Source organism: Homarus americanus, unplaced genomic scaffold (genome assembly GCF_018991925.1).
Source record: "Homarus americanus isolate GMGI-L3 unplaced genomic scaffold, GMGI_Hamer_2.0 scaffold19318, whole genome shotgun sequence".
In the NCBI taxonomy this organism is placed as follows: domain Eukaryota; kingdom Metazoa; phylum Arthropoda; class Malacostraca; order Decapoda; family Nephropidae; genus Homarus; species Homarus americanus.
In genome coordinates this window covers 8012067-8039745 of record NW_024732238.1, presented here as the reverse complement: position 1 = coordinate 8039745, position 27679 = coordinate 8012067, and the positions used below count along the sequence as shown (strand labels likewise).

The following is a 27679-nucleotide window of genomic DNA, read 5'->3' as shown; positions in this document are numbered from 1 at the left end:
ACAAACAATACCCTAACAATCACCCTAATCCTACCACATAGAAATGTACATAAATATTACAAACTTATGTTACATTCTAAACCAGAGTACCACAATTTGCTATCAACCACAACAGGCTCCGCCGACCACCAGCTCCACACCCTCGTCCGTCCCGGAATGCTCTGCCCTCCTCCCTGGTGCACCGCTTCATTATAATTCCGTTCAAGATCTGAACAGCACAGATACGGAGCTCCGGAGAGCCTAACCATGAGCCCGAGTTATGGGCCATCCAATGTATCTCTGATCCATGACTCGAGGTCCGGAACATCGAGATGGGGGATCGAGTAACGGGGGTGGAGCAGTGGTCATGCAGCGGACAAACACGGGTCGGTGGTCAGGTACGTACCAGTCGGGTCCTCGAGCATATTCTATATCAAGCTTCGTAATAAAGTTGATTACAGTTCTGTAAGTGCAAAAATTAAAACTTAAACGAACCTGAAATTTGTCGTATTCCATGTATAAATATGCGAACACCTAGCCGCGAGAGAAGAAGCGTACAGCTGCTCTCGTTGTTACGTGTGGTTTCAGAGTCCGGGGGAAAACACCTTTACAACGGGCCCAATTTTTTGTGTTATTCTTATTTATTGTTGACTGATTGTCTTTTTTTTCCTTTTTCTATACATTTTCTTCACTATTTCTTTCTGTATTGTGTCCAAGTAACAGTTTTCCCAATTTTATTGTTTTCTGAAGACTGTGTTGTACAACAGTTATTCCCAAGACGTGGTACAATGTCGCACTTTTTAATGACAGTCTGGGATCACCTAATGCGTTAGCTATTCTGGGCATCTTAAAACACCTTAATAGTCATGCTACTCACGTGGTTAAATAAAAAAATGAAGTGCTAGAATGACAACATCAGACCCCTACTACGTCGGGCGCTCTGGGAGGGCGTCAGACCTTTAAGGCTTGAACGGCAAATTGAATTTAATGGCATGGTCCAGGTTCCGTTGATGCCGTTAAATCGAGGTTCAACCTGTACAGTACATTTTGAAAATGGACACCTATTTAGTTTCATTTGATATAAAGAATTATGCACACACTGTAGTTCTCAGTTTCTGTTAACCATATGCCTGTATTACAGCTTGTAATAAACAGTAAAGTAGTTTAATCCTTAGATGGCTAACATCAGACTACATTATTTCATAAACTTAGGAGAGAGATTGTATATTCCAAAGTTTAGAAAACTATCTCAATAATCAGCTTGAATTACGACCAACAGCAAGTATTTGTTTCATGTCTGTCTATCAGTTATCTATCAGTCTAACTATCGAGATTATAAGCTTGCCAGCGGAAATACTGTAAGGGAAGGGGCACCAAAGGCAAAAGTGGCTGAGGGGTGCTTGAGACATATGCTACTCCCCTGGTGAGAGTTATGACCTCTTTTAAGATCTGGACACAATGGTCTAGCACCTTCTTCCCAAAAAAATGTAACTTAAAAATAATTATTATTGGTTTGGAATAGATGTACAGGTATAACTTTTGGGATGTGAAAAAGTTGGTATGTAATTTATTATGAATCAAATATGAGCAAGGTGAAAAATACAATGTCTGTCATTCATCTGAAAATAATTATATTTCGCCTTTTACAATATTTCATATACTACAGTATTGTAAATAGATAAAGGAGTTACTTAAACATCTGAAAGTAATTATATTTTATCTTTTACAATAATTCATATGCTGTACTATCATGAAGTTAAGCATCGTTGGGTCTGGCGAGTACTTGCCCTACAAATACAGAATGCTGCTTTGTCAGCTGTGCTTAGTCAAATTGACTGAATATCAATTATTAATTATTATTATTCGATTCAATCCAATATTATTATTTAGTCAAATCTTCCTCTTCATAAGTATATCTAAGGTATCTGAATTATAAAAATAGTTACCTTGATAATTTAAATAATATCTATAAATACATAGTGAATACACAAGTGGAACATTGATCCAGAAATCCCCTTTTCTAACACATCATAAAGCCAGGCAGCTGATGAAAATAATATCCAAAAGTGTTAGTACTGCATAGTGCTACTGGATAATCCAAGTTTTAAAGTCCCATTAGCATTACAACCGATTCTTCATATTGTTCAAACACCAACTGCCTTCTTGCCTATGAACTAAATGGTCTTTGAAAAGTTTCTGAAGATGGTGGTTCACATTACCCTCAGCTGCAAGGTGTAGATGCCCAGGAACATCCTGTTGAGAAATCAAATGTTACTGTTTTACATGAAAACTCAAGCAATCTTGTGTGGTACAGTCAGACCATAAATTACTTTTACATCTGGGTGAGATGGATTTCAAACTGAACACTACCTTTCCTGTTGTCTTGATAGGGTTAGTAAGTATGACTGCAACATCATTTCCCTTATCTTTGTTTTTCAAAACATAAGAATCATATTTTGTACAACTCCAAATAGGACAAATTCCTCTTTGAAAAATTAGAAGAAAAAATTAAAAAGGTCAATTTATAAAATAATCAGGTAGGAAGTTTGTCTTTGTAAGAAATCTTGTTATACATGAGATTAATATCAAGAGTTGATGGTGTAAACTTCTATCATGACCTGGTCACTCACTATGAAGATTTCTGAAACAACCAGAGCAGCTGCAATTACGCTCTACAGTCTTGGCCTCAGCAACTGTGAAATTGCTAAGTGAGCAGACATCTCTAAGCCCATGGTAAGTCTGTAGACTAGGTGTTAAGAATACACTGGTGCCACTGATGACAAACCAAGGAGTGGCCACCCTCATTGCACAACTCATAAAATCAGGATACGTATTGTGAAAATTTATCTTTTTAGATGATAATTTTCCAATATTACATTAAATACTGTACTATACTGATTTTTTACAACCCTGGATCAGACCACAGTAGCTGCTGTTAATAGATCCCTTCACTCTTGGATGTTAGCAGTATAAGGTGTTGTAAGCAGACAATTTACAAGTGACTGCACTCCATTAACCTCAATAGCAACAGGCCATCGAGGTAATCCGAGCCAAGTGAAGCTAACATGGAAAAGAGAATGACGTATGCTCTTGAGTATGCAGACAAAGATAGATTCTGGGACCAAGTAATCTTCTGCGACAAGAAGCGGTTCAAAACAAATGGTCTATGACTACTAAAGTGTGGTGCAAAATGAATACAAGGTAATTCTCTCTCCTAGTTAAATTATGTTTTCAAGTGTCAATAAGAGCACACAGTAAGTTTACTAATTGAAAAATAGTCCTTTTTCCTTTTTTGTTTTTCTGATATGCATCAGAGCATGTGTTTGGTAGCTAAAGGAGTGGAAGAATTAGTGTTAGTTTGTTTGGATGGATGCATGCAAGATGTATCAAGGAGCTGGCTTATGTCAGGCTGGGCTGGTTAACCGACTTGAAATCTATGGAAATTGTAGAGTAAGTCCTGCTACCCTTGGTGAGTGCAATGATTTTTCCTAAGCCCACACCATTTTACATTGGTGCAAGACAACAGCCCCATCCACACCTGTCACACTGTTATTGCATGGTTTTGGAATCACCCCAAAATTTTGCTACTGCTTCATCCTCCCAAATCCCCAGATCCTTACCCCAATAAACATGTCTGTGCAACGATGACGTAGAAGATGGGATTATGAAGCTAATAGTCAGAGCTGCCATCCACTCGAGTTGGCAATGCTGATGGGATGCCGTTGGAACAAACATGCTCCATGGCATCCACCCTGCTTTGGGTGCCTGGGGATATCAGTCCCTGATATCCCCAGGCTGCTGGAAGACTACTCTGGCCAGCCATGGTATTGGCCACACACGGCTCACTCATGGTTTTTTAATGGAGAGGGCACCCTCTCCCCATTGTGATGACTTTTCTGGCCACATTGACTGTTCAACACCTCCTGTGGGAGTGTCCCAGTCTTAGAGACCTTCGTCGTAACCACTTCTCCAGGTGCTGGAGGGGGGGAGGGGAGACGCACCTTACCATCTGTCTTTGGTGCTGGGGGGAGTGGGTAGCATGGGAGGGGGCGTCCTCTCCTTCGTGGAGGTTGCCGGCCTTCTATTCAAGCTTTGAGTTTTATCTATTAATGTTTAAATGTTTTTATAAGTTCTATGTTTTATATTATTTATGTTTTTTTTTGGCCTTGCATTATTTTTTTTAGCCTTCTAAGCTTTAGTTTAATTCAACGGCATATTACCTAACCTGTTGCATCGCTAGGGGTATAATTACCACAAACATTAAATCAATCTTCATAAGGATTAATGTAAATAGATGGTGGGGGGGGGGGTGGATTCCCAGCTTGCAACTTTCACTACATATTTTTCGATATACTGTACTGTATACTCCTCATGACCCGAGGCTGTTCGGGACTAGGTTCTTGTGTATACTGTAGTACTGTACCAATAAATGTGAGGAATAAATAAAATAAAATAAAAATACAGCACTGTATTTTGGGAATAGTTTTACTAGATGAGGGAAACTGTAGCAGCTAAGATCTCGACCACCACTCCTTCCTCCCTCATTTCAGGATTGATTCATTGCAGTAATTACATCCCTTGCAATGCAACAGCTTAGGACATATGTCGCCAAATTAAAATTAAGGCTTAAAAGACTATACAGTAATACCCCGCTTTACGTGTTTCATTTTTACTCGTTTCTACATTTACGCGGTACCCCGCCAGAACCGGAATGTTCACTTTACGCGGTGCATCTACTCATATACGCGGAGAGCGGCTTGCGGTCATCTCGCGCCGCGCCATTTTTGGATTTAAACCTCCCGCCATGTTGAGTAAGCGGCACAAGTAGGTTGCGCAGTGTATGTCTTCGTTGCGTTATCGGTGACGTCATATGACGTATCGGACTGTGATTGGGCCACGCATCCTTACCTCCCTCCACGCTAGCTGTGATTGGTTTAATGTAATATGACGTGCCCTGCCGCGGGAGCAATGAAGCCCCTTGACCTACCCGCGTCAGTTACACCCCTCCCGGTAGGTGACAGAGGCATGGTAGGTGATATAGATACATGGTAGGTGACAGAGCCATGGTAGGTGACAGAGCCATGGTAGGTGACAGATACATAGTAGGTAACATAGATGCATGGTAGGTGACAGAGCCATGATAGGTGACATAGATGCATGGTAGATGACAGATGCATGGTAGGTGACAGCCATTTTAGGTGACAGAGCCATTTTAGGTGACCGAGCCATGGTAGGTGACAGAGCCATGGTAAATGACATAGATGCATGGTAGGTGACATAGATGCATTGTAGGTAACATAGATGCATGGTAGGTGACAGAGATATGATAGGTGACATAGATGCATGGTAGGTGACAGATGCATGGAAGGTGACAGATGCATGGTAGGTGACAGATGCATAGTAGGTGACATAGCCATGGTAGGTGACATAGATGCATGGTAGGTGACAGAGCCATGATAGGTGACAGATGCATAGTAGGTAACACAGATGCATGGTAGGTGACAGAGCCATGGTAGGTAACATAGATGCATAGTAGGTAACATTGATGCATGGTAGGTAACATAGATGCATGGTAGGTGATACAGAGCCATGGTAGGTGACATAGATGCATAGTAGGTAACATAGATGTATAGTAGGTGACAGATGCATAGTAGGTAACATAGATGCATGGTAGGTGACAAAGCCATGGTAGGTGACATAGATGCATGGTAGGTGACAAAGCCATGGTAGGTGACATAGATGCATGGTAGGTGACAGAGCCATGGTAGGTGACACAGAGCCATGGTAGGTGATATAGATGCATGGTAGGTGACAGATGCATGGTAGGTGACACAGAGGTATGGTAGGTGACACAGAGCTATGGTAGGTGACAGATGTATGGTAGGTGGCATAGATGCATGGTACGTGACAGAGCCATGGTAGGTGACAACCATGGTAGGTGACATAGATGCATGATAGGTGACATAGATGTATGGTAGGTGACACAGAGCCATGGTAGGTGACAGATGTATGGTAGGTGGCATAGATGCATGGTAGGTGACAGAGCCATGGTAGGTAACAACCATGGTAGGTGACACAGATGCATGATAGGTGACATAGATGTATGGTAGGTAACACAGAGGAATGGTAGTTGACACAGAGCCATGGTAGGTGACACAGAGCTGTGGTAGGTGATACAGGTGGCCATATATGCTGAGATTTTCCCAGATAATTTTACATATCTCGGCATTTCCCGAGTTACACTAATGCATTCCGAGACCATATCTGTAAAGACCTGGGACTTAGGGATAGAAATCCCTTGCCAGCCTAATGAGGATCTTATTAGAGGAAAGTCAAGAACCATGGTTTTCTGAGGGATAACAAACAACCGTTCGAGATTGACATCTCTTTACTATGAAAATAACACAAGACTCTGACACCACTCACACAAACATCAAATAAAAATTACGGAGTCAACAATTAATGGAGTCAAACAATTAAGGGAATCAAACAATTAATGGAGCCAACAATTAAGGGAATCAATTTATTAACGGGAGTCAAACAATTAAGGGAATCAAACAATTACTGGAGTCAACAATTAATGGTGTCAAATAATTACGAGAATCAAACAATATATAGAATAATTCCTACGGCGGTGGTCTGGTGGAAGGTTCCGTAGAGCGGGGATCCCCTCTCAAGGGGAAGGTCAAGGCAGCTTTCTCAATTGGTGTCGGCGTTGGTGGGCGAGGATTTGCCACACAGGAGAGTCGCCATGGCACAGACGGCGTGGATGAAGTGGCGATGACAAGGCAGCCACGGTAGTAGCTGGGGTAGGTGTCCGGAGATTGACAGTCGATTTGTGAAGGTCTGGGGAAACAGCCCACGAGTCCAGAGCCTCAGATGAGAACACAACCAGAATTTGAATGAGCAGCGAGGTGCAAGTATAGCAGTGCTGACGGCTGGGTAGTGTCTGATTTGTGTGTCGAGGCAGCAGTCACGTTCTCACCTCCGTCTACCCCCCCAAGTGGGGGTCGCGAAGTAGAAAATGAGCAGCGGACAACCATCCTGCTCGTTACAGCCCTGACAATATCCATGCTGCGTTACATGAAATTCTGAGTAATCAAATGCCGAGTTATCGAGCGTTTACTGTACAGCTGTATGCAAGACTTATTCTATGTTATAGTGGGATTTTAAGCATTGCTCTGTAAGTATGGTATGCACACAGCATGTGTTCAGACTTATGTATAAATCCGACTTCAGAAAGTTCTCAGGAATGCTACCCGTTCGTAACCCGGGGACCCCCTATTCATATACAGTCAACCCTCGCTTTACGCGGTCCCACATTCCGCGTTTCCACGCTTACGCGGTACCCTGCCGAAACCGGAATGCTCACATTCCGCGGTGCGTGTACCCCTTTACGCGGAGAGCGGCTGGTGAGCCGCGCCATTTTTGGATCCAAACCTCCCACCATCTCTCCCGCCCTGTCCCGCCATCTGTCATGTTGTGTATGCGGCGCGAGCATGGTGCGCACAAGGTCGCCCAGTCATCAAAACATTACCGAGTTCTTCACCTGCCACCCACCACAGCCGGCCCAAGTCAGTGATAGTGATAATTATAGTGAGGATATGGACTTATATGGACTTTGAGGAGTTTGACAAAGAGGCCCTGCAAGCCTCTGTGGTGGATAGTGATACAATTGATGCAAGTGATACAGGTGAGGGCCAATAATCTGCCCTCTGCCTCGGAACCAACCCCCCATCCCCGTGTGCCCAGCCATCTTTTCTACTAATGTAAGTGTTAAAAACCTAATATTATTGATATTTCTTAATTGTGTGTGCATACCATCATAAAATTAAGAAGTTATTTTTACTACAACGTAGGTATTGTGTCTGAAAAAGTGGAGTTTGGGGGTCGGCCCGGTCTCTATTTCAATTAATCCCATATGTTATGTTGTTCACTTTACGCATTTCTCACTTTCCGCGGTACCCTGTGGGTTGAATTAACCGCGTAAAGTGAGGGTTCACTGTATAATATTGTAGTACAAAGCTGTAATGAAACTTGAAATTAAGAAAATTTAACAAAAACCACAGATTAGGAAAAATAAAGAGTGGAAAATGAATTCTGTGTGGGGGAGAAGGTAAGTAGGTGGGGTGGTTGTGTGGAAAGAAGGTAGGTAGGTAGGTGGGGTTGTTTTTCTTATTAATTTTATACTGAAAAACTCTCTATATGGAACTGGCTGACCAATTATTTTGGTACAGAGAGGTACAGTATTACTGTAGTTATATTTTTTTAACTGTTCCACTTACCTTGTATATTATCTTGACTAATTCCATGGACGTCATATTTTTCTTGGGATTGTCACTAAGAACCTTAAGGATCTGGCGCTCTCTTTCATTACGGTGGTCAATATAATGCTGAATTCTGGGCACAGGATCATCTATCAATGGCCCATGTCCAGGGTAGAGCACTTTTGGTTGCAAGTCCAAGATTAGCTGAAAAAATAGAGGAGGATTCACCCAATGAAGACACTGCCCCTACCTGTTGGTTGTTACATAAGAAAAAGTTATAACTGCAGAATGTGGATGGAGCAAAACCATCTTGAGAAATGTTCATCACCATGACTTGCACGAAGTTTCATATACTGTACACTTACCCCACGTATTTGCAAATTCACCTATCCACAAAAAAAATATTAGTAACACCATTATTCATGATTCGCGATCAAAATTCAGCTATCCGTGAGGCTATTACAATTTTTTGACCGACCATTGGCAGATGAGCATCTCCCGCACACACTCTGAGGTTTGTCAGATCTCTCGTGTGTGCCACACCGTCCTACCCCTCTCACTCTACTAGGTACATGGACGTTGGAAGGGAGGGGACTGTAGCACCTCAATATTGTGGGTAAAAGACAGTATACATTGCACCACAGAGTATCTAGGGAACCAGAATTAATATTCAGCATTCCCTGGTAAAATTTGGATATGGCGGTATTGAGCCAGTAGCCCCCAACAACTACCCCCATTCATGCCAGACCACTGTATGCAGAACATCTACAATTTTACAGTAAATCCAATAGCATAGACTTTATTTAATTTACAATGCAATTCATCTTATCCAAATTCCAACTATCTGAATCATCCAGGTACAGTATCTGAACTTTGTCCCCTTTGGTTTTGTTCAGTAAAAATTTTAATTTAGTCCAACAATCCAAATGCAATTGAATTCATTCATTCATGTGTTTGCCACCAGTAGCGCTATAACTACTTTATTAACATAAATTGCTAGGAGAAACAATAAAATTGATACATAGCATATCATAAAATATAAAAGCACATATTTTATGTAAAATAAATATAGCTCCTTCCACACTCAAACCATCATCTGGGGGACACCACACAGTTCAGCCAAGCAGTCAACCAGTTGACTCCAAGATGCTTGTGCGCATGTGTGTGTGTGTGTGTGTGTGCATGTGTGTGTGTGTGTGTGTGGTATAACATCGACAAGCAGCCATTAGTGAGTCCCGGCTCCCAGATGAGGGTCAACTCACAGAACAGGGGTCTGGCTACACCTTCTTCTGGAAGGGTAAGCCTGCTGCGGAGAGAAATCAGATTTATGGAGTTGGCTTTGCCATCCGCCAACGCATCCTACACAGGCTAATTGAAATGCCTATTGGGATCAGCGAAGGCCTCATGATGCTCTGAGTCCCACTGAATCACTCACATCATGCCCTTTTCATCAGCGCATATGCCCCAACACTGGATACAGAGGATGACATCAAGGAGGCCTTTTATGCCAACCTTGACAGAGTGCTAACCTCTATTCCCAGAGAAGACAAGGATGTGCTCTTTGGCGACTTCAATGCCAGAGTTGATAGAGATCCTAACATTTGGCAGGGAACCATAGGGAAAATGGACTAGGCAAGTGTAATCTCAACAGCCTGACCCTCTTCAGCAAGTGTGCTGCACACAACCTCACTATCACCAATACCTTGTTTAGGCAGGCCGACAAGTTTAAGGGTTCGTGGCAACACCCACGATCCAAACAGTGGCATCTCATTGACTACATCATTGTCAGAGAAAGAGATCGCTAAGATGTCCTGATCACCCGTGCCATGCGTGGCTCAGACCACTGTGACACTGATCGTCGACTTGTCAGAGCCAAGCTCTCACTTCACATTACCCCAAAAGACAAAGGCAGCAAGCTTCCAGAAGAGGTTTTAATACAAAGTGTTGCTTATAAACAACCCAACAGCAAACAATGCAATTCCCAGTGCTGAATAGGATATTCTCAACACTCATGACAAAAACCTGCAGAGAGACCCCCGGCTAGATCGACAGAATACACCACATCTGGTTTGATGAAAATGACCCGGCAATCAATGTACTCATCGATGATAAACGTGCTGCATTTCCTGACTGGAAGAGCAACCCTCAGCCTCGGACCAAAGCTGATACCTTCCGCAAGAAGAAAGCGGTGGCCCAGCAGGAACTTCACAATCTAAAGAACGACTGGCTTAAAAATTAAGCATGTGAAATACAAAATTATGCAGATCAGCACAAGATGCAAAAATTTAAAAATTCCAATAAAATGATTTCTGGGTCAATCAATTGTGGCGCAGCCTCCTTCCGCCCATCTGACAGTAACTTCATATTTAAAGACGATAAAGGCCCCCTTCAGTGCTGGTAAGAGCACTACCATTCACTGCTCAATCGAAACACCGATGTGGATGTCCTAACTACCCAGCATGTCCCTCAGCATCCAGAGCAGACCCACCTCAGCTATCCTCATTCCCTGGATGAGGTAGCTACTGCCATCATACAGATGAAAAATAACAAAGCCTCAGGGCCTGATGGAATCCCAGCCGAGGTGTATAAAGCAGGAGGACCTCTGCTTACCAACCGTCTCCACTCTCTCCTGGAGAATATATGGGAAAAGGAGGAAATCCCCCAAACCCTTAAAGAGGCCACCTTTGTCAATATTTATAAGAACAAGGGAGACCGGTCAGACTGTGGCAACTACCGTGGGATCTCAGGGCTCTCCATTGCTGGCAAGATTATCGCCCGAGTCCTCTTATACAGACACCTTCCTGAGGCGGAAAACTTCCTCCCAGAATTTCAATGTGGTTTTAGACCATCACGTGGCACCACTGACGTGATCTTTACTGCCCGTTAGATACAGGAAAAGTGCAGAGAACAGTGTCGTGACCTGTACATGACTTTCATCGACTTAACCAAGGCCTTCGATTCAGTCAACAGGGAAGCCCTCTGGTGAACTTTCAGCCGTTTTGGCTGCCCACCAAAATTCATCGCCATAGGTAGTAGGCAGCTACAAAACAGGGAGGTACTACCGCCTGGGAAAATATTGAAAGCATAACGTGTTGTCTAATGATAGACCCTGCTACCATTTGGCATCACAAAAATTGTGATCAAGTCCCACGTTGCTGATTTATCTTTCCGCCACATTTATACACAATTGCAGGGTCTCAATTGTCTCTCCTACTATTGACAACACAACAAATATAACCGTACACACTCTTGATCTGTTTTATTCATTCTATTTTAGTCTCCAGTGTCAGTTGATATTAATATTGAAGCGGGGCCTTCTTGGATGGGTCCCACTGGTCGGAAAGGTTGTGGACCTCAAGGCTGATCTGATCATCATCAAACAAATGGGGCCGCAACTGACACCACCGCAGTTGTTGGAGGATTGGCTTTTTTCACACTTAATTTTTTCAACATTCACGGCCTGAGATCCAATTTTCCTTCTATGGAGCACCATCTATTAACCTCTTCCCCCGACCCCTTACTACTTCTTGCCATGAGTCGGTGCTATCCACACACCCCAACACCGAGATCCTCTATTTATGGGATTTCAATGTACATCACAGAGAGTGACTTGGCTCTGCAAGGGATGACTCAGGTGGGGCTGAGGCACTCTCCTTTTCCTTACTTAATGATTTGGAACAAATAATCAAACACCTTCCACTCGTTCCTGATCGACACGATCAACTTGCTAACATTCTTGATCCTTATTTTACCTCTAACTCCTCACACTATTCATACTCAATTTCTGCCCCCTTAGGATCTGCTGATCACAATCTTATTTCTATTAAATCAAACTGGGCACGACCACCTCCCTCACCCCCCTCTAAACGTCAACTATGGCTCTATCGTAGGGCAAACTGTCAATCCTTGCGAGAATTCTTCACCGACTTTCCTTGGGATGAATGTTGCTTTTCCACTTGGAATGCCTCGGTATGTACTGACTGCATTGCTGGGGTTATACTGGGTGGTAGGAGTGCATTTATCCCATCTTCTACCAAAACTTTCACTTTATAATCATGGCTTGAGTGCTCCTGTTATCTTGCATGCAGAGTGAGAGATAGGGCATATCAAGCTAGGAATCGTTGTAAGGCTATTCTTCGTAGGGCCAAGCGGAATTTTATAAAAAGAAAGATCACTGTCCTGACTAATTCTTCCTCTAGTAAATCCTTCTGGTCCTTAACCAAAAACATCTGTAATAACTTCTTCACTCCCTCTTTTCCTCCTCTCTTCCGACCTGATAAATCTATAGCCAACTCTTCCCCTAATAAAGCCAATCACTTTGGCACTTTATTCTCTTCTAACTCCGCCTTAGACGATTCCAAATCAATCCCTCCTGCTCCTCCTGCTGAACCTATGCACTTTCCTATAATCTCCACTCGCCATTCTCTCTTGTCGGATCACCAATATGGCTATCGCCAGGCGAGATCTAGTGGTGATCTGCTCTCCTACTGCACCCATCTTTGGTCATCCTCTCTTAGGAATTATGGGGAAACTTTTGTCGTGGCCCTCAACATCTCCAAAGCATTTGACAGGGTATGGCACAAGTCTTTGCTTTCTAAACTTCCCTCTTATGGTTTCTCTCCCCCACTTTGTTCTCTAAGCTCTAGCTTCCCTGAGAACAGAGCCATGGCTGTTGTTGTCGAGGGATCTCTCTCTCTCTCTTTCCCTACCAATAGTGGTGTCCTACAGGGTTCTGTTCTATCACCTACTCTCTTCCTTCTTTTTATCAATGATTTACTTCACACTATAACTAATTCTATCCATTCTTATGCTGATAATTCTACTCTTCACTCTTCTTCACATTTTCCCCTTCCTCCTAACTCTCAAACTAGATCTGTTTCTAGAGCTGATATCATTACATCTATCAATGCGGATCTGTGCAGCATCTCCGAATGGGGAAGTAGAAACTTGGTTAAATTCAATTGTAATAAAACTCAGTATTTACCAACTACACTTTCTAAATTAGATGATCTCCCACCAATTACATTGCAGGACGCTATAATTCTGCCAAATTCTAAAATAGATATGCTAGGCCTTACCATTTCCTCTAATATGTCATGGAAGCCACACAACCTCAACATACTGTAGCTAAAGCTGCCTCCCGAAAGTTGGGAATGCTGTACAGATGCCGTAGCTACTTCACTCCTGAGCAGTTGCTTCAAGTTTATAAGGGATTCATTTGTCCTAACTTGCAGTGCTGCTCTCATATCTGGGGTGGCTCTTCTTGTCCAACTGTTAAATAGGGTGGAATCAAAGGCATTTTGTCTTATTAACTCTCCTTCTTTTATTGATAATCTCTCTTCCCTTTCTCTTCGCCACAATGTTGCTTCACTCTCTCTTTTACAGGTACTTTAATGGGCAATGTTCGGTGGATTTGGCATCCCGTGTACCGCCGGCAAGGCCGTGGGCTCGTAACACACGTCTTGCCCGCGGTGCCCACCGTTTTTCTGTGGATGTCGGTCACACGAGAATAACCCGTTATAGTACCTCCTTCTTTCATTACAAAGCCAAACTGTGGAATGCTCTGCCTTCTTCTGTTTCCACACTCATACAATCTGTCTCACTTTAAAAAGCTGGTTTTCCAGCATCTTCGTGGTGTAGATTAATATAACCTTTTTCTTTTCTATTTATATTTTTTTCTATTCTTAATTTTTTCCCCCAGGCCCCGCTGTGGGTCGTTCGACCTGTGCCCGGGTAGGCTAATTCCTGTAAATAAAAAACTCCACTGTGGCATGAACGGCAGTGTCCTGCACAATGGCACCCAGTCTGAGTTTTCCCCATCCAAACAGGGGTTAGACAAGGGTGTGGACTGGCACCAACTCTCTTTTCCATTTTCTAGGCTGCCTTCCTTACTCGTGCCAGTGCCAATTTAGCCGGCGGGGTTAACATTGAGTACCAGGTGAAGGGGGGTCTTTTCAACATAAAACGAGTCCAGGCAAAAACAAAGGTGTCGACAGCTTCCATTACTGAGCTACAGTATGCAGACGACCTCACCCTTGTTGCAAACACTGAACACGACCTACAGGAAATCCTGAACACATACGCAGATGCGTATGCACACTTCGGCTTTGAAGTGAATGTACATAAGACTCAGATTATCTTTCAACCTGCTCCTGGTTCAGCCACACCTCCACCATCCATCCAGCTTAACAGTACTACCCTCTCTAATGTTACTCACTTTCGGTATCTTGACTCCCATCTGTCCATCACCACAGACATTGATGAAGAGATTTAGCATCGAATCAGATGTGCATCTCAAGGCTTTGGCAAACTCCAAAACCGTGTCTTCACCTGCAGGGAGCTGAAATTATCTAGAAAGCTGTACGTATATCAAGCAGTGGTCCTCCCCACCCTGCAATATGGCAGAGACATAGTTCACATAGAGGAGGCACCTCAAGGCAATTGGAAACTTTTACCAACAGAGTCTTCATTCCATCCTCCATGTTTGCTGGGAAGACAAGAAAACAAATGCCAGTATTCTTGCTGACACCAACTGTAGGAGCATCAAGGCTACCATTATCCACAAACAACTACACTGGACTGGCCATGTTACCCACATGGACATCAGTAGAGTGCCAAAGCAGCTACTTTACAGTCACATAACGAATAGTAAACGTAAAGCAGGCAGGCAATTGAAAAGGTATAAGGATAGTCTTCAGACAAACCTGAAAGTGTGCCAAATCGACCCCCTCATCTGGCAGTCAATTACTCCACACCGTAACGCTTGGAGGAGCACCACACAAGAAGGTGTCAATACTTTCGAGTTAGCCCGACTGCAAACTGAGGCAGACAAGCGCCAATGCCATAGGAACGCTGCTGCCGCCCCTCCCGCACAAGATGCAGCCCTCCACATGTGCAACGAATGTGAACGACTCTGCTGGTCCCGTATCAGCCTCTTTTGTCTCCTCAAAACTCACCAACCTAGGTGACATCCATAATAACTCATATCATTGTATCATGGCTGGATGATCGTCATACTCGATTCCGAATGACAGCAAAGTAGTAGTAGTTGTAGTAGTAGTAGTAGTAGTAGTACGAAGCCCGTGTTGATGTCAGTGCTCAAGGATTCTGGACGCAGGGACAGCGAGCTTTCTTCGACATCAGGATTTTTTATCCCATGGCCGCATGTCACCGTAACCTAGCTCTCGATGCTGCACACAGGAGGAACGAGAACGACAAGAGAAGGGCATATGGGGAGAGAATTCAAAACGTTGATCAAGGCAGCTTCACTCCTCTAGGGTTCACAACCTCTGGTGGGAAGGGACCAAGTGCAAGATGTTTCTATGCCAGACTTGCGGAGGTGATCTCCGAACAGAAGCAGCAGCCCAGAAGTTATGTTAACCGAGGGACCACTGTATACATAAATTACAGTGGAATAGAAAAACATAAGCATAATGGGGGAGCAGTAAAACATGGGTTGTGCAGTAATAAGGTTGAACAAGAGGACAGAGCTGTCAGGATTATGTCTAGTTGGCAATTATGTTTATTGCAATGGTAATTACTTATCTATTTACATGATAATTTCCGATAAAACGGTTTTGATGGTACAATAAAAGCAGGTACTGTAAATATAGTAGGTGTTACAAGAAATATTAATACCTAGACAATAGATATTTTTTAAGAGATGATTTAAAAGAAGGGCGCCTCGAACTGGTTAACTACGTTACCGATAAGGGCAAATGGTTTCAGTCTCAATAAACATGAATTTACAGATGCCAATGCTCTAAGGTACAGTAGGCCAGTAGAAAGTTTGCCCTCCCAATGCGTGTGTGGCTCTTCCTATGACGTCGATCATGCCATGGTGTGCAAGAAAGGGGGTTTCATATGCATGAGGCATGACGAAGTAAGGGATCTCACAGCAAATATGTTGAAGGAAATTTGCCGTGATGTCAGGGTAGAACCGATCCTCCATCCATTGGACGGTGAGAATTTCCAACATAGGACTTCAAACACATCCAACGAAGCCCGTGTTGATGTCAGTGCTCAAGGATTCTGGACGCGGGGACAGCGAGCCTTCCTCGACATCAGGATTTTTTATCCCATGGCCGCATGTCACCGTAACCTAGCTCTCGATGCTGCACACAGGAGGAACGAGAATGACAAGATAAGGGCATATGGGGAGAGAATTCAAAACGTTGATCAAGGCAGCTTCACCCCTCTAGTGTTCACAACCTCTGGTGGGATGGGACTAAGTGCAAGATGTTTCTACGCCAGACTCGCGGAGGTGATTTCCGAACAGAAGCAGCAGCCCAGAAGTTATGTTACAGCCTGGATGAGATGTCGACTGTCCTTCTCTCTCCTTAGGTCGGCTTTGCTCTGCCTCAGGGGAACGAGAGCATCGGCCCCAAAGCCGACAACAGTTGCAGATATTGACTATGAGGCAACAGTCACCGAATGCCGCATAGATCTGCGGCTCAACTAACTCAACACAGCTAGGATAGCTACTTATGTATATTAGGAAATTTAATTTTAAGGTAATAAAATGGCAGCGAAGGTGTGGCTATAGGGGGAGGATGGAGGCCACGTTAAAGTATTATTATTATTGTTATTATTATCATTATCATTATTATTATTATTATTATTATTATTATTATTAGCAGTAGTAGTAGTAGGTGTGTGTGTGTGTGTGTGTGTATGTTATGACATCACAATGGGGGGAGGGACACGGGTAAATTGGCAGTCCTCAGCAATGCAGTACAGCTCACTGCCTCCACACATGTACAGCTATACTCTACATTTTTTATTTTAGTTTTATTTCATACTTTTTTTTACTTCTAAGCCATATTAGAGTACAGGAATCCCCAGTGTTATGGAATCCATGGTTAAAAAATTTTGCCCTTATGGAATTTTGAAATTGCAGTAAAATCTCTATGATATGAGTAGATACATTCCTTGAACTCTGCTTGTTTAGTGAAAACTCGTATAAAGGAGGGAATAATACATGGGTTAAATAGGGATGCATTCCCGAGCACCGAGTATAGTGATGACAGTAAATAAATGCAATAGCAGGTTCAAACATTGGAGAAGGGAGAGGGTGGCTGAGGGAGGATGGTAGGGAGGGGTGTGTGACCTGGCCTGAGTGGCTTACAAACATGTCTCTGTACATATGGCTGGGGGAAGGACAGTAGGGAGGTAGGGGACGGGTGCACGGCCAGGCTGAGTGGCTCACAAACACGTCTCTGCACATCTATGTAACAAGAGACATCACAGACCAAGTCAAAACCTTGTTTCCTCTACTCAGCTAGGTAAACTGAGGAACACTGTAAATAAGTTAGACTAGTCACAGCTGTGACGCGTTATTTTTGTTTTTCAAATTGTAATTTCAGGTAGATATACGTAACTTTCTTCATTTATTTTTACTCATTTACATGCACACACCATCCTAAATACATCTTGTGAAAAAGTAAAAGAAATAATTGTCCTTAGGGCAAACCTGTACTCAAATGTACAAAGTTAATTACTAAAATTTTTGTCGAGTGGAAACTATGGGATATTTGTACTCAAATTAATCACTACAGTAAAGCCTCCGATAACAACGGTTCGACCAACAACTTTTCATATTTAAGATCCTAGTTAATTTAGGACCCAATTCAATTTACATCCTTATCTCATTCATATTTACAACCAAAATATAATAAAAATAAAATAAAATTGTTTTCATATAATAACTAAATCCCGATATGTATTATAAAAAAAAGAAAAAAAAAATGAAGAGCGCCTTGTGCAAAGAAGCTGCCTGGCTAATGAGTGGTAATGCGCATCACCAGTAAACAACAGTCGGAGCTTGGCGGGCCTGTTGTTTTCACACATCTCAACAGGAACAGGAGAAAAACTTTCTCAGGTTTCTTACAGCATTTATGTATCCCTATTCAACATGAGCAAGTGATGGTAGTGTTGTTTCAAAAGCTAATAGAAGTGTCTAAGCTTAGTTGAGAAACTACGTACATGTGTTAAAACGATATGAAAAAGGCGAGAGGTCTGTGGATATTATATGGAGCAAGCAATGAACATATTTTCTGAAGTGGATCCATTAACAGAACAAAGCCTTAAAATTTAATAAATGCAAATTACCTCTACATAAAGATGTATAATGAGAAAAGAAAGCAGCTGTGCAAGGTTCTTTCGAGAGCTTTATTATTCGAAGGCCTAATCCATCAACTTCAACTACACCATCAAATTCAGCATCATAAGTAGCTTCAACATCAACTTCAGGTTCAGTAACAGTTTCAGCAACAGCTTTACGGAAAACTACAGCTTCAGCCAGAGTTGAACCTGATGACTTCGTCATCTGAGTAAAAACTCACACAATATTCATTGGCTGTCCTTATGTTTTAGATTTTACCGGCATTGGTGAATAGAATTTTAGTTTTACATTCATACATATTATTTAAAACATACACTGGTCCCTCGGTTAACGAACTCAGTTCGTTCAAGAGGGTCGTCCGTTAACCAAAAATTTCGTTAACCGAAACCATTGTAATTGGTTCCAGCTCACAGAAAAGCATATACAAAGTAAAGCCAAAAATGCATAAAGTCAGAAACACCCCTAAAATTCCCCTAAATCGCCCTTAAATCAATATATATATATATATATATATATATATATATATATATATATATATATATATATATATATATATATATATATATATATATATATATATATATATATATATATATATATATATATATATATATATATATATATATATATATATATATATATATATATATAGCTATTCCCACATTCCGCGTTTCCCGTTCTGTGATTGCCCTCCCGAACCCAGGATCTCACATTCCGCATGGTGGTGTACCCCCACTACCTTGGAGGCTGGCCGAGCAGCATGTTTATGGATCCAAACCTCGCCATCCGCTATGTTGTGTAAGCTATAAACATGGTGCGCACAAGGTCGCCCAGTCATCAAAACATTACCAGTTCTTCACCCCCACCTACCACAGCCCCCAAGTCAGTGATAGTGATAATTATGGTGAGGATATGGACTTATATGGACTTTGGGATTTGACAAAGAGGCCCTGCAAGCCTCTGTGGTGGATAGTGATACAATTGATACCAGTGACAGGTGAGGGCCAATAATCTGCCCTCTACCTCGGAACCAACCGCCCATCCCGTGTGCCCAGCCATTTTCTAATGTAAGTGTTAAAAAACCTAATATTATTGGTATTTCTCTTAATTATTAATTGTGTGTGCATACCATCATAAAGTTAAGATAATATTTTACTACAACATAGTTGTAGAGTCAAAAGTGGAGTTTGGGGATCGCAGGACTCCATTCAATTAATCCCATATGTTATGTTATTCACTTTGCGTTTCTACTTTCACGGTACCCTCCGGGTTACATTAACGCGTAAAGTGAGGGTTAACTCTATATATATATATATATATATATATATATATAGATATTGATATAGATATAGATATAGATATGGATATATAGATATAGATATAGATATATATATAGATATATATATTGATATAAATATAGATATAAATATATATATAAAAATATATATATAAAAATATATATATAGATATATATATAAATATATATATAAAAATATATATAAAAAAAAATATATATATATATATAAATATATATATATATTTATATATATATATATATAATATAAATATATATATATATATATATATATATATATATATATATATATATATATATATATATATATATATATATATATATATATATATGTATATATATATATATATATGTATGTATGTATGTATGTATGTATCTATGTGTATGTATGTGCAGTAAAAGTCCAAAAATCCGGATGCCAAAAATCCGGACCACCCGAGAATCCGGACTTTTGGAAAACTAATTATTATTATTTTTTTTTAGCGGGCTTTTGTGTGTATGTGCGCATGCGTGAGCGCCACAGCGACAACAAGCGACCACGTGGTCTCCACTTTAAAACGAGCAATCAAACTGTGACAACATACCGTATATACTCATCTATAAACCCCCCCTCGTTTATCTGTCGACCCTGATTTTTTGACCAAGAAATCGTTAATTTATGATATTCCTCGTTTATAGTTCGACCCACGTTTTTGAGGGTAAGCGAACAACAAAACCTTCAGTAAAAACGCTCTACGTCCTATAAACTGAAACACGAGTGCCGAAGGCAAATTGTTTACCATTTATTATTACAACACTTTACACTGACACGCGGGTAGTTTCAACAAAAATATTGTATATTTCCATTCAAGTATTTATTCAAGTCAATTAGGAGGGAATATTATTGTAATACAACAGTTTTTTAACTAAACCATTCGAAAAGTGATTACGGTAACATCTTTTGAAGGAAAGAAAGCCAAAGTCATTGTTTTCGTCACGATTTTATCCCACTTTCCACTTTAATACGTACGTCATTTCAGCAAAAATATTACATTTCCGTGAATGTATTATATCAAGCACAGTATGAATAGAATATCATTGTAATATAACAGAATTTTAACCGAAAACTATTAAAAAAACGAGTAACATCTCAAGAACATCGGAAGCTAAGGTAAAGTCTTTTGTTTTCGACATGTATTTTATCCTATTTTACATTGAAATACATCACGTTTCAGCAAAACTACTATTTATTTCCGAGAATATATTCATTCAGGCGCAGTTTAGGTAAAATATACGTGTGGTGTAATAGTTTTTTAACTGAAAACGATTCGAAAAACACGTACCCTCTAGCCCTGTACAAGGAGAGGACTGGGAGAAGAAGCTGTTTGGTGCTGCAGACGATGACAAAGAAAATTATTTTGATGGATTTTAATGAAAATATTCAGAAATATGGTATCGTAATATTTATTCAAGTCAATTAGGATATTATTGTAATACAATACAACAGTTTTTTAACTAAACCATTCGAAAAGTGATTACGGTAACATCTTTTGAACGAAAGAAAGCGAAAGTCATTGTTTTCGTCACGATTTGATCCCACTTTCCACTGTAATACGTACGTCATTTTAGCAAAAATATTACATTTCCGTGAATGCATTATATCAAGCACAGTATGAATAGAACAATATTTTGAGTCTTACTCTTTCCATTTACAGATTACTGTACAAGCCCATAATAATGGCTCCTAAAGTAGATAAACTTCGTTGTGTGAAGAGAAAGAAGAACACGTTGAAATTGAGTGACAAACTTGAAATAATTAAGAAACTAGTACGTGGTGTGAGCAATACTGTTCTAATGGAAAATACAACATTGGAAAGTCTACAATTTATGATATCAAAAAGGCAAAGAATAAAATTCTAGAATTCACAGCTTTTTCATTAAAACTGCTCGTTTTGATAAATGAAGCATGCTATATTTGCTAATGAATAAACTATCAAAATGTACCTGTTCATCTCTTCTTTATTCCTCCTTAAATTTTAATTTTAAAAGTACTGCCTGAGAATCCGGAAAATCCGAAAATCCGGACCGACCCAATCCCCAAGCAGTCCGGATTTTTGGACTTTATACATAAAAAAAAAAAAAAATATATATATATATATATATATATATATATATATATATATATATATATATATATATATATATATATATATATATATATATATATATATACAGTAACCCTAGCTTAACTAACACCTCGGTTAATGTAATTTCGATTAACGAACTGCTTTCCCATAAGGGATCTTCAATTCGGTTAGCGAAAAAAAATTCGTTAACAGTTCTTGAACCCGACCTCAACATTTTTCGCTTGCACTGACCGGGCAACCAGCTTTAGTATCAGTCATGCCATTAATCGGTTCTAGGGCTTAAATTCCTTACTATTTTAGTAAATATCAAGAGTTTATACTATTCAATAATTTTAAAAGTTTAATATTCAATTTTTAGTCATTTTAACAATTATTGAACATAATTGAAGATAAAATGACTAGTTTAATTTTCGGTCAGCCTCTTAACACAGCAAACAGAGTTAGTCTCTCCATGTTTTCACTGGAATGACATCTTGCTTGAGACTCTCTTCAACTAAACGCTTTTTTCTGTGTTTTCAAAGCAATTATTGGTCATTTTGAAATATATTTTACATATTGACAATATAATGCAGTGCAGTGTTGATTTAAAAAAATAATCTTGAATTACCCAGAGAGCTAAAATTTTATGGGTGAAATACGCCATGGGGTGACTTCTCTTCCACCAATGCCTTCTCCTCTCCTTCTCCTCCACCCCCATTCAAAATCCCATCATCATCATCATCCAGGAGCCTTCTACATACACACCTCAAGTAAGTGAACTTTTCTACATTTTGTTTGAATTTAGAAATTTTCGGTGAGCTGGAACCATTACCCAAAACCCATTGAAACAATGGTTTCGTTAACGAAACGACCTTCTGGAACGATCTAACAGTAGGGCGAGTGTCCTGGTCGCGTTGTCCAGCAGCAACAAAATATTGAATAACACAGTCATAGGCTTAGTGGGCCGTGGAGTTCCGAATCCTGGCGGGTTGAGGTGTTGATTGTATGTAGAAGTCCAGCGTTTATTGGGCCTAATAAATTTATATGGATCCTCGTGTTTGACCCGGTTGGTAAGCGTTACTCTGACCACCTCGTGATACGGGTGGTCCCCATTAGAGTTTCACGGCGCCATAAGCTCGTTGAACAGGCTTTAAAAATAACAAAGTCTAGGACTGCTTTTAGTATCCTGGTGGTCCAGCAGTTAGCGTTCTGATCCTGATCATAGGCTTGTGGGCCGTGGGATTCGAATCCTGGCGGGTTGAGGTGTTGATTGTATGTAGAAGTCCCCAGCAGGACAGCGTGAAATGAGAATTGACTATATATATATATATATATATATATATATATACACACACATATATAAAAAAAAAAAAAAAAAAAAAAAAAAAAAAAAAAAAAAAAAACACACATTATTGATACCGCCTACGGTTTCATAACAGCGTTTTTATCATATCGCGTGCCTGAGAGCTGAACTTTCACTTAACACGGATTTTTTTCCACATATCCGTGGTGGTGTCCTCGAGACGCTATTTTTAGATTTGCCCCACCGCCACCCTGCCTGTTTTAGCTCATAAAATTCATACAAATTACCCGGCCAGAATATAATTTACATTGCTGGAATTCTTATAATTTGGTGACATTTTGAATATAAACATATATATTTTATTAAACAACCAATTTTTAGATAAAATTGTTCTCCTAAAATTAACTATATTTATCTTTTGTGCAAAATATATGACATTTTTCAAAATATTCTAGTCCTCACACAAAGAATCAGCAATGTCAATTATATTATCTAACTAGTTTGAGGTATTATTTATTAAAATTTAGTGGTTTTCCCACATCTCCTTGGAACCGTTGGTGGGGGTGGGGGAGAGAGGACCGACAACCATCTGTTACCCCTGAAGTTATTTTTTTTATTAACTGAAGATATTTGTTTTAGCTCATAAAATTCATACAAATTACCCGGTCAGAATATAATTTTCATTGCTGAATTCTTATAATTTGGTGATCTTTTTGAATATAAACATCATATATTTTGCATTAAACATACAATTTTTAGAATAAAAATTTTCTCAAAGTAACTATGTTATCTTTTGTGCAAAATATGCATTTATATTCAAATATTCCCTGGTCTTACAAGGAATCCAGCAATGTCAATTATATTATCTAACTTTAATCTGAGGTATTATTTAATACAATGTTAAAACTCTTGAAGGGAGAGATTGGTGGGGGTTGGGGGGTTGGGACTGACCGCGCGGTTGGAAGAGGCAAGGTGGGGTACTTTGATTGACAAATAATTATGTGAAGAATTATTTTTTATTAACTGAAGATATTTGTTTTAGCTCATAAAATTCATACAAATAACCGGTCAGAATATAATTTACATTGCTGGAATTCTTATAATTTAGTGATCATTTTGAATATAAACATCATATATTTTGCATTAAACATACAAATTTTAGATAAATTGTTTCTAGGCAAACTATGTTATCTTTTGTCCAAAATATATGACATTTATATTCAAAATATTCCTGGTCTTAAGAATCAGCAATGTCAATTGTATTATCCTAACTAGTTTAAATTATTATTTATTAAAATTTAGTGGTTTTCCCCAAAATTTCTCTCAGAGGAAAAACCAGGGAATTGTAGTGTGAGAGAGGGAGGAGTTGAGTCCATTATTTGAATGGACATTAACTTAACGACTGTATTTCTCCTATTTCTCTTAAGTATTAATTGTGTGCATGTACCATCATAAAATTAAGATGTTATTTTTACTACAACATAGGTATGTGCCTTCAAAAAGTGGAGTTTGGGGGTGGGCGGTTTCTATTGGAATTAATCATATGTTCTATTGCATCTCATAACGCGACCCTCTCGCTCAATTGACAGCGTTAAGAGTGAAAGACACAACGTTATATATATATATATATATATATATATATATATATATATATATATATATATATATATATATATATATATATATATATATATATATATATATATATATATATATATATATATATATATATATATATATATATATATATATATATATATATATATATATATATATATATATATATAACTATGTTAATCACAAAGGAAAGAAGAAAACCTGCAAGTTCCCAAAGATGTAATTACAACCAGGGTGGTGCAGACTGTACCTCACCTGGTGTGAACACAGCACTGTAATTATAGCGCACCTACAATTGATTTACTTGTATATATATATATATATATATATATATATATATATATATATATATATATATATATATATATATATATATATATATATATATATATATATATATATATATATATATATATATATATACACAGTCAACCTCACTTTCACGCGTCCCACATTCGCTTCATCGCCACGGTGCCCTGCCGGACCCAGGATGCTCACATTCCGCTAGGTGGAAATTCTCACGCCGGTGAAGTATAATTTTTTATTTAGCTCATAAAATCCATACAAATTATCCGGTCAGAATATAATTTACATTGCTGGAATTCTTACAATTTGATGATCATTTTGAATATAAACATCATATATTTTGCATTAGACATAAATTTTTAGATATACTTTACTCTGAGTAAATATGTTATCATTTAGCAAAATATATGACATTTATATTCAAAATATTCCTGGTTTTACAAGGAATCCAGAAATGTCAATTATATTATGCTAACTTTAATTCGAGGTATTATTTAATACTAAATGTTAAAATCTGTTTCCACCCACCCTTTCTTGAAGGGAGGGTTGGTGGGGGTGGGGGGAGGGTTGGGACAGACTGACCATCTGGTCTAGTGTGGAAGAGGGGGGAGGCAGGGGGTACTTTGATTGACAGATAGTGTCATGAAGAATATTTTTTTTTTATTAACTGAAGATATTTGTTTTAGCTCATAAAATTCATACAAATTACCAAGCCAGAATATAATTTACATTGCTGGAATTCTTACAATTTGATGATCATTTTGAATATAAACATCATAGATTTTGCATTACATTATACAAATTTTAGATGTAATGTTTACTCTGAGTAAATATGTTATCTTTTGTGAAAAAATATATGACATTTATATTCAAAATATTCCTGGTCTTACAAGGAATCCCAGCAATGTCAATTATAATATCCTAACCTTAGTTTGAGGTATTATTTATTACTATACCTGGTTTTCCCAAAATTTCTCAGAGGGAAGAGCCAGCGAGTGTAGTGTGGAGAAGAGGGAGAGGGGAGTCAGTCCATTATTTGAATGGACATTAACTTACGACTGTATTTCTCTATTTTCTTAAGTATCAATTGTGTGTGCATGTACCATCATAAAATTAAGATGTTATTTTTACTACAACATAGGTATGTGCCTTCAAAAGTGGAGTTTGGGGGTCGGGCCGGTTTCTATTGGAATTAATCCCATATGTTAAGTTGTTCACTTAACGCAGGACCCCTCGTTCAATTGACCGCGTTAAGTGGGTACACCTGTGTTATATATATACATATATATATATATATATATATATATATATATATATATATATATATATATATATATATATATATATATATATATATATATATATATATATATATATATATATATATATATAAAAGCGAAAATCAGGGTGAGTACAGACTAGTCTGTACTCACCTGAAGATGTGAAACAAAAAGCCTAAACTTCTGTCTTTCTCTTTCCTATATCAGCATATACCTAGATCACGCATCACAGTGATTTACTTGTATATAAATAAATAAATAAATAAATATATATATATATATATATATATATATATATATATATATATATATATATATATATATATATATATATATATATATATATATATATATATATATATACAGTCAACCCTCACTTTACGTGGTCCCACATTCCGCGTTTCCATGTTTACATGGACGGTGCCCTGCCAGAACCCAGGATGCTCACATTCCGCAGTGGGTGTACCCCTTTACACGGGTGAAGTATAATTTTTTTATTTAGCTCATAAAATTCATACAAATTATCCGGCCAGAATGTAATTTACATTGCTGGAATTCTTACAATTTGATGATCATTTTGAATATAAACATCATAGATTTTGCATTAGACATAAAATTTTTAGATATAATGTTTACTCTGAGTAAATATGTTAGCTTTTGTGCAAAATATATGACATTTATATTCAAAATATTCCTGGTCTTACAAGGAATCCAGCAATGTCAATTATATTATCCTAACTTTAATCTGAGGTATTATTTAATACTAAATGTTAAAATCTAGTTTTTTCACCCACTCTTTCTCTTGAAGGGAGGGTTGGTGGGAGGTGGGGGGGAGGGTTGGGACAGACTGACCATCTGGCTCGTTGGAAGAGGGGGGAGGCAAGGTGGGGTACTTTGATTGACAGATAGTGTCGTGAAGAATATTTTTTTTTTATTAACAAGATATTTGTTTTAGCTCATAAAATTCATACAAATTACCCGGCCAGAATATAATTTACATTGCTGGAATTCTTACAATTTGATGATCATTTTGAATATAAACATCATAGATTTTGCATTACACATACAAATTTTAGATGTAATGTTAACTCTGAGTAAATATGTTATCTTTTGTGAAAAATATATGACATTTATATTCAAAATATTCCTGGTCTTACAAGGAATCCAGCAATGTCAATTATATTATCCTAACTTTACTTTGAGGTATTATTTATTACTATACCTGGTTTTCCCCCCAAAATTTCTCAGAGAGGGAAGAGCCAGCGAGTGTAGTGTGAGAAGAGGGGGAGGGAGTTGAGTCCATTATTTGAATGGACATTAGCTTGGCGACTGTATTTCTCTATTTCTCTTAAGTATTAATTGTGTGCATGTACCATCATAAAAT

The 27679-nt window shown here is 39.0% G+C and overlaps 1 protein-coding gene across 1 annotated transcript; it reads right to left on the bottom strand.

The window, feature by feature from the left end:
• Positions 1-1588: 1588 nt before the first annotated feature.
• LOC121868230 (endoribonuclease LACTB2-like) lies at positions 1589-8983 on the bottom strand. The gene is made up of 3 exons (XM_042368541.1): positions 8879-8983; positions 8265-8492; positions 1589-2232 (listed from the first exon to the last, which is right to left on the bottom strand). Exons 1-3 carry the CDS (start codon positions 8981-8983, stop codon positions 2101-2103), a joined length of 465 nt encoding a protein of 154 aa, XP_042224475.1. The 3' UTR covers positions 1589-2100.
• Positions 8984-27679: the final 18696 nt, after the last annotated feature.

Coding starts and splice junctions, on each gene's coding strand:
- LOC121868230 (XM_042368541.1), bottom strand. CDS start 8,983: ATGGGGGTAGTTGTTGGGGGCTACTGGCTCAATACCGCCATATCCAAA. Junction 8,493..8,878: donor TAGATACTCTGTGGTGCAAT/GTATACTGTCTT, acceptor ACCAACAGGTAG/GGGCAGTGTCTTCATTGGGT. Junction 2,233..8,264: donor TAGTCAAGATAATATACAAG/GTAAGTGGAACA, acceptor ATTTCTCAACAG/GATGTTCCTGGGCATCTACA.